This window comes from Rosa rugosa, chromosome 4 (assembly GCF_958449725.1).
Source record: "Rosa rugosa chromosome 4, drRosRugo1.1, whole genome shotgun sequence".
Classification (NCBI taxonomy): domain Eukaryota; kingdom Viridiplantae; phylum Streptophyta; class Magnoliopsida; order Rosales; family Rosaceae; genus Rosa; species Rosa rugosa.
Genome location: NC_084823.1, coordinates 53301495 through 53314597, shown reverse-complemented (window position 1 = coordinate 53314597; position 13103 = coordinate 53301495). Strand labels below are relative to the sequence as shown.

At 37.1% G+C, this 13103-nt stretch overlaps 2 protein-coding genes and 1 long non-coding RNA gene across 4 annotated transcripts; 1 reads left to right on the top strand and 2 right to left on the bottom strand.

Annotated features, from left to right (window-relative positions):
- Positions 1-1534: 1534 nt before the first annotated feature.
- On the bottom strand, positions 1535-2484 carry LOC133742958 (uncharacterized). Its single transcript, XR_009862840.1, has 4 exons — positions 2422-2484; positions 1974-2040; positions 1737-1869; positions 1535-1630 (listed from the first exon to the last, which is right to left on the bottom strand). It is a non-coding gene; the product is annotated as an uncharacterized LOC133742958 (long non-coding RNA).
- A 4533-nt stretch (positions 2485-7017) lies between these two features.
- LOC133745023 (F-box/LRR-repeat protein 3-like) lies at positions 7018-8121 on the top strand. Its single transcript, XM_062173027.1, has one exon. The coding sequence runs from the start codon at positions 7018-7020 to the stop codon at positions 8119-8121; it is 1104 nt and encodes a 367-aa protein (XP_062029011.1).
- A 585-nt stretch (positions 8122-8706) lies between these two features.
- Positions 8707-12552, bottom strand: LOC133743659 (carbon catabolite repressor protein 4 homolog 5). Of its 2 annotated transcripts, XM_062171657.1 has the most exons (13): positions 12203-12552; positions 11881-12044; positions 11721-11786; positions 11581-11633; positions 11165-11246; positions 10738-10781; positions 10550-10637; positions 10350-10442; positions 10201-10233; positions 9895-10098; positions 9516-9601; positions 9350-9434; positions 8707-9021 (listed from the first exon to the last, which is right to left on the bottom strand). In XM_062171657.1, exons 1-13 carry the CDS (start codon positions 12444-12446, stop codon positions 8968-8970), a joined length of 1296 nt encoding a protein of 431 aa, XP_062027641.1. In that variant the 5' UTR covers positions 12447-12552; the 3' UTR covers positions 8707-8967. The 2 variants fall into 2 exon arrangements, with proteins under 2 accessions (XP_062027641.1, XP_062027642.1); XM_062171658.1 differs by lacking the exon at positions 12203-12552 and having other exon boundaries at positions 11732-11786; positions 11881-12021.
- Between the last annotated feature and the right edge of the window lie 551 nt (positions 12553-13103).

Sequence of the window (13103 nt, the reverse complement as noted above, 5' to 3'; positions counted from 1 at the left end):
CTATTTACATGTTTTGTACGATACCCATTTAAGGCCGTTGATTACAGTAACCATAGTGACATATACACATAAATACACAAAATCCTGCATATCTTTTGAATACCAGAGGCTTTTGAATTAGATAATAACAGAAGCTTATAACACGAAATCCAAATTTTAATTCCAATTGCACATAACAAAGAAACACGAAACCATCCAAAGAAAAAAAAATTCCCAGGCGTTCGCTTTAGACGCCTTAAGGCGCGCTTTGGCTGCCTTTTCCGCCTTCATCGGCGCCTTGTCCGCCTCTGCGCCTCACCTGCAAACAGACTCATTTTCTACAGCGTCTCACGCTTTCTAAGCCTTAAGGCGCGCTTTTTAAAACATTGCGTAGAAGTCTGAATCTAACATGCAAATGTTGGACCAAAGAAAAAAAAAGGGTTGCAGAGGAAAAGAGTTTTCTGCAATGACAAAGCCACCTAAGTTAGAAACTATTGAATCTACGGATATTATGGGGGATATGAAAGTTCAACGCAGAACTACTGCACCAACCATGACAGGCTCAATACAATAACAAAATGACAAAACTTTTCAAATTGTCATTTGTGAAAGTAACTGCAACAAAGAAGAAAGAACAAATGAGTATAATCAGGATGCATTCATAGTTTGAAATAGACTAGCAACCAACATATCATTCTTGAACATCAGTTATAAGCTAATAGAATTCCAATGCTTTAGCATCATCTTTGAAAAGAAAAAGGAAAAAAGTTGAGTTACAAAGAAAAGCCAGTACCTTCCTTACAATTCCATGCGTGTCATAAGCAAGACGTGCATCTACCTCAGTGGACACTTGGCCAGGAACTAGTTTTGCCAAATCAGCACCAACATTGACTAAAGCCTACACAACCGGAACATAATACTGAACCATATGATCTAGCTAAAAAGGAATTCACATTACGAATGATTATGATACAAGACAACCAACCTTGTTACAGAAACATGACAATCTCAATTCGGAATTCTCATGCTTGTTACACTCCGAATCTGCCAGCGCCATATCCACAACATTCTACACCAAAGAAAAGACCATCAATGACTACGTATTAGAAAGCAAACACAGTTTTTGTAATCTAAAATTCATTTTCCGAAGAGAAATGCTTACTCTAAATATGGTATCAGGGAACCTGGTTATAAATAATCAGTAAACTAGAAAATTCAGATACATAGAGAAGCGATTTCATTACTCCCCTGGTTCATACTAAAATCTTAGAAACAGAAAAAGAACGGAAATAATTAAATAACTTATCCGAAAACAGTTAAATAGAAGATCAAGTCACTCTTATCAACTAACTAGCTAAAACATTATGATCATGTTAACAGAAAAATCAGATGCATAGCAAAATCATAAAAATTTCAAATTCTACTTCTTTGTGAGTAACAAAAGAGAGGAAAACTATACTCAATGCCAATCAATAAACCCCCTCGCTACTGAAAATCCAAATTGCAATCTCAAGATTTAAAACTTCAGTCAACATGAAAACTGCATTGCAGAAAGGAAATTAAAACTTACAGGTATAAACCTTTTGCACAACAGGAATGATTCGAACACACCCCAAAATGAATTGCAAGTTCTCTAACATCCAGTTTGTTCCTGCACCACCACAACACAATCCAATCCACTCCAATAATCAGTATCCACTATATTTAGAAATGACATCAAAATTGAAACAAACAATAAAAAAAAATCAAAAACCCACTTTAGACCAAGGCTGTTCTGCAAGGAATTGAAGGATCTGGTATAAGCCTTCTTCAACATCCCACTCAAAAATCCACTTGAGAAAAGCCTCTACCTTTCTTTTCGTTTTTCAGCTTTGCCCTCAAAGATTGTTCCTTTAAGACACAAAGCAAGACAAAACATACAAACAATCAGATATTGGGATCAAAACTCGAGATCATATCAATGCAAACTAATCAATCAGTGTCGTAATACATACATGGAAATGTCTGAGCAACTCCCTCTCCTTTTCAGCATGACTAGCTTGCTCTTCCTCCTCCGGGTCACTATAGAGACATCAAGAACAACACAAGTGAGTAATGTTCAAATTAACCAGAAAAGAAAAGGATAATTAATAATAAAGTACATTGGTTTGAACAAAAAGTGAGGAGTTTATACGGTTTAACTTCAGCCTTTGGGCGAGCTTTTGGTATGAACCTCCTCTGAGTCAAAACAAAGCAAATCAGTAATATTGTATAAACTACAGGTTCACATTTAACAAAGGGCAGTGCACCATGCCTTTCTGGGAGCAGGAGCACCAGATTGTGGTCGTTGGCTCATTAGAGATTAAGATACAATCTACCAATCAACCAAAATCCAAACCACAATCACAAACGCCCTAAACCAAGCACATAACCAGGGACTTTACACGAACAAAACTTGCTCACCACAGCTGAAATCCCAGATAAAATATGGCTGATGACCACTATCTTCACCACCATAACCGATATCTGCAGAGCATTGGGTACAACAGTCTGTCATTTTCACACAAAAAAATAAAAAACCACATAACAAATAACACACCCAGCCATTCGAAAATTGAAAGACTCAACTCACATAATTAAGAACAGCATACATAGTATGCACAACATCCGAGGCCTTAGCAGTGATCCTATAAGCAACATCCTCAGTCTGTTCAATGCAGCCTCCCATAGTCACGCCTGCTGCGAATAGATGGTGGACGAGCCTCGCCAGGACCAAAACCCCCAAAGCCAAGCCCTCATTTCGCAATCGCAGAAGATGGTAAAGCCAAAACCACTATTGATCTCTTAATTGAAGTAGTAGCAACTTAGTTACCTTCTTGGCCCAAATTTTGACATTTTTGCCTTCAATCTCAAATCCACAGCTCCAATGTACGTTAGAATCCAATACTGAGACCACAAAATTCAAATCCTAGTTACCCATAGCTGAATTTCGAATCAAAATCCTGAAGCCTGTCCAAAATCGACGCAAATCCCTAACCCTAATTAATCCGACTCCGATTTCAAACCCTGGCAATACGAGGTCTTCTTTCTCTGATTCAACTCCACCCGAAAGCAATAACCACCTTCGGCGAAAGATCTGAAGAACCCTAGAGGCTACCCATTAGGTTTTCTTCCCCTTCACTACTTCCCAGATCGAGTAACCAGATCGCTGCCCAGATCGCTAGAGGCAGAGATGGTTTTGGTCGAGGTTTGTCGAAGAGAGAGACAGCTTTGGTTGGGGTTTGTCGAAGAAGGGATAGGGTTGGGGTCTATCGAGAAAGGGTTTGTCGAGGAGAGAGAGAGGTCAGGGTTTGTGAAGAAGAGAGAGGTCGGGGTATGTCGAAGAAAGGGCAGGCGTTTGTAAGGGTCTCTCAGTGTCGGGGGTAGTTGTGGAGTGAATGCCGCTTTCTTCTAGGGCTTTGTTTTTTTCGTTTTTTCTTAAGTATATTTTGTCTAAATGGGCTCATTTGGCATGGACACATGTATAAGCAATTAGTCGATGCATATGTACAAGCCATCAGACAATGGTTTTACATATAAGTGTCGTCTGAATGCCACTTCAAAATTTTCAATTTTGCCTCCTCATGCTGCCTGGTGAGAGGGAAATAGATTTGGGGGGAGAGAATTGAGGGAAATGTTGGTGGGAATGTCGGTGAACATGTTTTGACTTACAAATCTATAGATTCACACCACAGTTTTAAAGTAACCGTCATATAAACACTACATGCTGAGGAAATTTAAGTGGTGCCAATTGGTGCGAAACTTGCCGCCTCTCTAACAATTTAACCTCACACCACGCTTCCATTTATAAACGTCTTCTGAAGCAATACATAATTCCAATATGAAAAACACCCGTTGGTTGAATTCATATTAGAAGACGGAAATTTTATAACCGTCGTCTCAATAATGAGAAATAATTCACACCACGGAAAACAGTGTAGCGTCGTATGAGAGGTGTCGTCTGATTCATTTTCTGTAGTAGTGTAAAGGTGGTTTGAATTCCAAATTCAAAAATAGTCATAAGGAGGAAGGGACCCCAGCATAAAAAATAGAGGAACTTCAGGCCTCTTATAATTGGGGAGTAAGAAACATTTGAGTTCATATACTCAATTGCATAGTTTGGAGGATCTTCTGGCCCTCGTAATTGTATAAATTTGAGAGACTTTATATCGCAATTTTCCACTACACAATCTTTGAGGAACTTCAGGCCCTCGTGTAATCATATAAAGAAAATATTTTGATCGCATTGAATTTACAATGGTCATTGAAATCCGTCTATGAGCAATAAAATCATATCATACGGCCTTACCTTTTGAGCATACTTATGCATATAATTGTAAGATTGTATAACTTGGATATCAAAAAATATTGATCCGCCTTTGGGAGTTACTGATCCTGCCATAAATTTAATCAACATAGATAGTGGTCATCACTCTCATCACGTCAAGATTGCTTCTCATATTAATCAATTCATAAATACATGTGTAGATGACAACATAAGGCATATACTGATACTTGTAATCATGAAATATATGACGAATTAGGATTGATGTCTAACGACAATGAAGGAAACACACAAAAAAAATCTTATGAGTGTATACTGACAAAAACCCAGAAAATGCTATTAAATAGTCAAGTAAAAACTAATGCCTCTATTGCACCTTATGGGATAATACGTTGGGTTTTGGTTGAAAAACCAAAAATAAAGGAGAGAGGCATGATTATTGACAAAAGAAAATTGGGATTGTCAGAAAGGAAAAACTGGTATGATTCTATTTGCGTGATCAACTAAAAACTTTCAGCAATTATACCCATATATGAACGCATGTGAAAACAAACACCAATATACCCATATATACATAATCAATTGTATTCAATCATCTGATCAATCGTCTGATGAGGTATGTTAGGATCCATATATAGTGTTAGAACTACAGGTTCTTAACAGATAAGTAATCAATATCGAAACTTCAGGTTCGAAAATAAAGTGAACATTGGATCGCAATTATATGCACGAAGCTGCAAGTTCGTGTTCTTATGATTAGAACTTCAGGTTCTAAAATTCCGTATTTTTGAACTTCGGGTTCAAACGGATATGTACTCGAAACTTCTGGCTCGAGTAGCAGTAGTGAAACTTTAGGTTCACTTGTATTATGAATATTAAGTATGTTTAATTGATAAAACATATAAGATAAATTTAATTAAATAAATATCAGATATGCTATAAGGAATGAAACAGCAAAAATATATCCATTATGTTAACAACATATACCTCATATATATATATATATATGTATATGTATATGTATACAGGAACTTGCGATTAGATAATCATATGAAACCATATATATATTAAAGTACGATTATAGAATCATAGCTAGTAAACTATATATATATATATGCTTGCCAATAGTTTGCAACCAATTAGAGTACGATAAAGGAACATGTTTGTGAAGCAGGATATATTAAACTATATATATATATATATAGAATTGCAGAAGCACAAAAAAAAGTAAAACATTCCATAAACCCTACTGAAGCAACAGCAATAAGGCGCCGCCCACATTTTGTTTAATATGTTGCCGTATATAAAAAAATAAGTCAAAAAATAAACAAAACGTTGATATGATGCCGTATATCTCCATAAACCCTAATATGCATAATTGATATAGATTATAAATAAACTCATAGATCATGAGTTATAGATAAGAGCAACAACGTTGCACTATAAACTTGTAGATCATCATAGATGATCTACATAAACCCTAATATGCATAATTGATATAGATTATAAATAAACTCATAGATCATGAGTTATAGATAAGAGCAACAACGTTGCACTATAAACTTGTAGATCATCATAGAGTTTTAAGAAAAATAGCAGAGCGTGCTGATAACGTGTTATAAAGTAGAGAGAATATGCAGAGAGAGTAGTTGGGAGGAAGTAGGAGTATCTCATTCAGTCTCATTAGCCTCCTTTATATAGAGGTAGGGTTTACATAACTAATGAGTATTTACATGGACATCCACATAGATAATAATATTTACAACATGTTTTTCTTTTTTCTTTTTGGTCCTCCAAAAAAAAAAACACAATTGTTCAGCAAAGCCCCTATTATACATATATAAAGCGTCGATGCACTGTTACACTGTTCTAAGTACAGTGAACAGTCGATTTTGCCCTTGCATTTATGGAAAAATACAAAGCTGCCATAATCACTGTTCATTCATGAAAAAAGACAATTTTACCCTCATTTGAATTTTTTTTACGACTCTGCCACTGTCTTTTTTCCCTCTATCGGCCTCCCAGCGGATCATTGTTATCAACTGTTCATGTAACAGTGGAATGACGGTTTTGCCCCAACTTTTAACTAAAATTACAATCTATCTTTTTTTTTTTCAATTTTACCATATCTTTTCAGTTTTTTTTTTAATATTTTATTTTTTTTATAGGAGAACAATTTTGTTTTGTATTTGTAAATTTCTACAAATGATACCTAAAATAAGTTATTATTTTTTTTTAATCTTAAAAATGGAAGAGTTTCATTAATCATATTTTTGTAATTGTAGTTCTTGCAAATGTGTAATCTGTTCAAGCAGCTTATTAAAACTTGCACTATAGACATTTTGTTTATGAATCGACCATAATCTGCTTAAGCTACAATCTAAAATTGTATTTCTCAAACTTATGTAACTATGATCTATTACATTTTTTATCAAAATTATAAAAAGAATTGTTTAACAAGTAAGCACTACATAAAAAATTATTAACAACTAACAAATCCAATTCTCGCGGCATCGCGCGGTTGCCTTTTCTAGTATACATGAAGGTCGAAGGGTCAACAAAAACTCAACCCTTGCCTCTCGGCCCTCTCTTCTTCCTCTCCCCACAACGTCCTCGCTGCTTCAACAAGAAAACCCTCGCATCGATGATGCCGCCGGCGAAGATCATCAGGTTTATATCTCAGACTTTTTAGTTCCTCCAGTTAAGCACACACACGGAACCACATGGTAGCAAAAATGGCTGTAGACACCAAAAGCAAATCAGGGAAAATTTCTGTGCTCAGCGACGATTTACTTGGCCTAATCCTCAACCACGTCCCCAACAAAGACGATAGAAAATCGTTCTCCGAGGTTTGCAAGCAATGGCTTAGAGTCGAAGGTCTAAACCGGTCATCACTCTGCTTTGACAAACCGGAAATTCCCCTAGCTGCGTTGACTAGGTTCCCAAACTTAGTCCACTTCGAAACATGGAAGCTTACGACCGACACCGACCTCAAGTTCATAGCCCAAACCTGTCCGCAAATCGAGGTCACCAACTATGGTTCACACTTCCTGGGGCGTAAAGGTCTATGGGCTTTGGGGAATGGGTGTCCCAGACTGTCCAAGGTTTCACTTTTCGGAAATAGAATTGGCAACGCTGCGGTTTTTGCTCTTGTGAATTCGGCACACAGTTTGACGTCTTTGGAATTTAGATGTAATTGCTTCATCTCGGATCCAGTACTCAGAGCAATTGGGTCGGCAACTTATATTACGACTCTGGAGTTTACGAGCTGTTGCAACATTACTGATCTCGGTTTGGGATTTTTGGCAAATGGGTGTGTCTCTAAAACCCTCAAGAGATTGGTGCTTGAGGAAATCAAAGGGATCACTGATACTGGGGTTGAGCTTTTGCGCAAAATGTGTAGCTTGGAACAACTCAATGTGTCTTACCGTTTGTCAAACCATTGGCCACAACTGAAGATCACTGACATTGGAGGTGTGGCGATCTCTGCGATTCAGACCCTCAAAGAATTGAGATTGTGTCTTGAGGGCATCTCAGACGCCACCATTGTTGCTCTTGCTGAGAATTGCATCAACTTGGAGATACTTGATTTAAAGGGTTGTCATGAGGTGAGGGGAGATGGCATTCGTGCATTTTCAAGTCACAAGTGCTTGAAACACCTTGTATTGCTCGGTTTGGGGGATTTTGATCTTTCGGATGTGGAAAGCATAGCGCTTGGATGCCCGTTATTGGAGTCTGTTGTGGTGGATTTGAGCTTGAGGCTGGATCCAGCTTGGAGCTCTGAATTGATGCATGACCGCACTAAAAGTGTCATCAAGTTTTCTCAAGTTAGTTATTGATGTACTGAGTTGTAGAGCAGCTAGTCTTGCCTAGAGTTCAGTTTGCTAATGTTTATGTGTTAGTAACTTGCTAGTAAAGCAAGGATCCCTTTTGGAATAGTTGACGAATTTCAGATGAGTTTTTGTCTGTCTAAATCTTTCAAGTACATGGTTGATGTTAGACAATGATCTTTGTAGTTGTTTCTGTATGAAATGGATCATCTTCTATGTGTATCACATTTTGTGAAACTTGCTCTTAATGGGTGAGTCTCTGAGTTGCCTGGTGATTGTTTGATTATCATCATATTTCAGTTGCTTTGCTTGCAAGATTGATCATTTTGCCTGAAACTATTAAGTGTTCTAGTTTTTCAGCAACGGGAAGTTTTCTGTGCAACTGCTTTCCGAAGAACAGTTACCCAGACTTTAAATTCTCTGAAGCCCAGTAATCGTCATCAATAGGTGCTGAAAAGTGGAATTGGGGATTTATGAATTTGGTGCAAGACTATCTCAACTAAATGAAATGAGGGTATAACCAAGTCAGCACACCATATTATGTCATTTGATAGGATCGCATATGGAAAAGGATGGCTAACCACAAGCTTCTAATCAGAGTAACTTTTGAAATTGATTATACAACAGTCATGTTTATACAATAATGATACAACCATAATGTCAAGAACATTCCCTTCCCCAATAAATACTACCGTTACTAATTCCTGAACATAATTCATACTACCGTTTCATAATAATCTCGAAAAGCCAGGTTTCTCAAGATGGTCAGAGCTTTCAGCGGACCAAAACCTTTAAAATGTAAGACGCCAGGCTAAGGCTTAAACTGAAAATGGTAGTAGTCAAGGCCTACTGCTGTCATCTACGGAAAGCCAGTTCACATACAAGCGCAAGATGATCGCTCCCCCATCTCTGCCAAGCAAAACTGAACTTGAGAAATGCACAACGAATGCAGTATAGAGAAAATCAAGGGTACATGTCAATTTTTCTTAGAATACTTTCTCTGGGCCCATTGCCACCTTATCACACCAAGTTTTCAGGCCAAGGTTTTTACTATGAGTAGTTAACTAAACAGTTCACTTTCTTCTTTAACCAAAGAAGAAGTTTATATATCTACAACTGAATTCCTTTAGAGCAGCACTTGACAATGATTTAGCGTCTTCATTGAAATGTTATAATTTAATTAAATTTAACTATTACTCCAGTCTATGTGACAAAAGGAATTGGCGACAGGTGGTACCTTGCTGGGGAGTCCTCCCATTCCTTTTAAAGTGTCGATGGGTAACGTTTCAAGAACTCTGACCGGAACAAGCTCCTCCGTATGCCTGCCACCCGATGATTTCAGCAAACAGAAGCATTTATATGTAAACAGTAAAAACTGTGCTTTTTCAACTTCAATGAAATACCATATATAATCAACAGTTCCCAAAAACTTGGAGTGGTATGATGTTGCCAAGGGTTCTCCACACCTATCTCTTGTTCTGCGACTACCCTGCAGAAAACACCATAGAGCATGAGACAAATAAGGTATATATTTCGAATAAAATAACTCCCAATCCAAAGTCATAACTTTGCTGGAATTTTTCTAAGATCAGATGATTACAATTGTGTCATACACTCATACTCATGCCTAATTGCAAGCATTTGTTATCCATCTGGTGGAATAAGATATAACACATTACCAAGCACAATCAAGTGCTTGAAAATTTAGTTTCTATGAAGATGTATGAGTTGGAATTCTGAAGCTCGAATAAATGCAATAGTAGAGAAGAGTTAAGGTCTTACAGGTACTCCAAGATATGCACTGCCAAGCTTTAGATAGTGTTGGAGATGAGTGACTTCTTCACAGCCCGTTGCAAGCCTTACTTCTTCCGCACTCCATCTATAAAAGAATGGCTTTCCATACCTGTTATACGTGAAGGTTCTGTACTGCGATTCAAATTCAATCTGTCCTGAGACACGTCTGCGGTCATGTCGTTGGATGTCTAACTGCAACAAAACTCCAGCAACAATGGTAAAATGAAACTAGCACAGCAGAGAAAAAAAGGAAAGAAAAAAGGTAATAATAAAGAGGAGGGGGCCCGGACTCACCTGAGATGAAGCTAGAAACTGGTAAATAGGACTCTGAGCATTTGACATAAAAGAAAAAGTAAGGTATAAGATGATAATGAGGTATAAATAGTATATGAAGCATCTCAATCAAACCAATAAAATAAATGAGATCATCATTGTGATCTCACCTGTGGAGTGCTATTTAGGTCCCCAGCAATTATAACAGGGATAGATCCCCACTCTAGTGATAGCTTGTAAGCTTTTTCAAGAAACAGTCGAACCTACACCATGGTTTACAACCAATGTTTAATGAATAATCATAGTTGAGGATATTACAAGCAATATTATTGCATAACCACAGTTAATTCAATATCGGATAAAAGAATACCTGCCCTAGCTTGATATCTCCACGGCTAGGGTTGAATAGGACATGTATATTCCCAATCACTAAGCTTCTACTTCGGGTACATGGCCTCCTATATGTATGAATATCAGTCATGGAAAAGACCACACCAATATGTGATGTTAACCACATTCAACAAAAATGATATGCAAACACAGACAAATAAAACTTACATTGATGTATCAGGAGGTACATCTGACTCTAATTGATCTTGCAACTAAGCCAGTAAAGCCACAAGCGATTAAATTAGACAATACATTTGGAAGCATAAATGGCCTCGCACATCAAATGAAAATACACAAAACAGACGGGGTTCCTTGACATCCGCTCTATCTGAGATGTCACCAGAAGTCACAGATCTAAAACAGCACAATGCCAAGTATAACTGGACTGATTGAATAAACATGTATTGAGTTCCAAAGGGTAAAAGGGGCCTAACAACAAAGATGTGCATACTCAATAGAATATGCTACTTGACAGGGATGCTACACAAGTACATAAACAAACAGTATTAACACAATGGCTCATCAATGAGCATTTTCAACTTAAGGATAGAATACATGAAACCCCCTATATGAAAATTAAAGTAAGTCCAAGTACCTTTAAAACACAAAATTGAGCAACATTATGACGAAGGCCAAAACTTTGGAACTCTATACTTTCTTGATGCAAAAGGCTAAACCTGCGTTCAAAATATGAGTTGGTTAAGAGCTGGAGATAGAAATTAATCAATAATATATTAAGAAATACTAACAGCCCCAACATATGACTATGGTAAAAGCATGCCTGTATTGAGCGAAAAACTAGATAGGCTACACAATCAATTTATAACCATCCATCGTGTTTCTTTAATCCTAAAAGCCTGCCTCAAGTAACTGGAAAATCTAATGCTTTTCCACAATGAAAAATCAAAGCAAAACGGATCTAGTTTGAGCAGGAGATTCAAGAATTCAAACATAGAAGTCAAATTGACATGGCTGGAACTTGCAATTTTCAAAGGTATCATGAAACCTTACATGTCCTGTTTCCAAAATATAGCACATCCATCACTTACTTCACCAGTGCGTGCCTGAAGATAATTAGTAATCAAAAATATATGTCAATGTAGGAGGTATTTGATAAGTAATTACACAATAAAAAGGAATGTTGAAGCTACCTTGTACACACCTTCGAACCCATCTTTCTGGAACTTATGAGCTAAATCATCGAAACGATCGACCTCCTACCATCCATATTCAAGTAACATATGAAACCAATCCTATTGATAACAGTAAGCAAAAAAAATAAGTAAAAATATTTTGATCCAGAGTCTATACCTGCAAACATACAATGCTAGCATTGTAACTATTGACCTCCTTTCGTATAAGCCTCCTGCGACGCTTCCACTTCATGTATCTGGGTGGCACATTACTATACATATCTGAGTGATTGGATGAATTTTCAACACCCAGAATGTTATAAGAAACAACCACAAACTTCTCTGCACAAAACACAAAAACAAACACATCCAACATATTGATAATCACCAAGTTAAACTCCAACACTTCAATAACATTATTACATTAACACAGCCTACAATAATTCAAGTCAATCCTAAAGTAAATTTGCAAACTTCACAGTAAAGTTCCAAACTTTTACCTCCATAGGCAGAAGAAGTAGAAGAGTTGCAGACCCATTCCCGAGAGCTCTGTGTTTCTTTCTTGGGAGATGGACAAGACAAGAGTTGGAACCTATTTGAAGATGACGGGTCGGGTTGTCGGGTTAGCGGTTCGGTTTCGGACTCCAGAGTTCTGCGCCTCCTTTTGTGAGGCTCAGGTTGTTCTGCTTCAGTGTTTAGTGAATGTTTGCGCTTGGGACGCAGTACGTTGATGGTTTCTTCCATTCTGATGGAACGTTTTTATGAGCGGTGGCGCGTCAAACGAACGCGCCACTTGAGTTACAAGGTACCCGAGGATGAGGGTGGCGGGTTGCTCCGAGGATCGGTTATCTGTATCAACTGTGAAGAGAGGGTTTATAACGAAGTATAAAAACTAATGGGCTTACAAAACTTCTTCTTTTCTTAGCAATTACATAGCCCAACCCAGAGAGAAGTTAAAGCCCAATTTTTTTTCTTTTCTTTTTTTGAATACTATTTTGAATTTAACTTCAAATTTCAAAAATAGTTTTGTAAATCCATGGGCGATTAGGAGAACAACACTGATATAAACCTCTGATTTGATTAAATAGAGTCAATATTGAATTTAATCTTAGAGTTTTATTAGATCATTACATATTGGATGACATTTTCAATTAAAAAAAAAACCTATCGACATTTTAATTCAAGTTGTCAACCCATTAACGAAAACAAATAAATACTCTCTTATCTGGATAAAAAAAATATATATTTCTACTTACGAGATGAGCACATGTTCAGATTTTTATTGTATAAAATTCTTTTAAGTAATTTTGCCTTCAACCTTATATTGAGTTTATCAAGATCAAGACCACATAGACTAAAGTGAAAATGGTTTCAATGAAGGGACAAAAACTGAAATTTGGC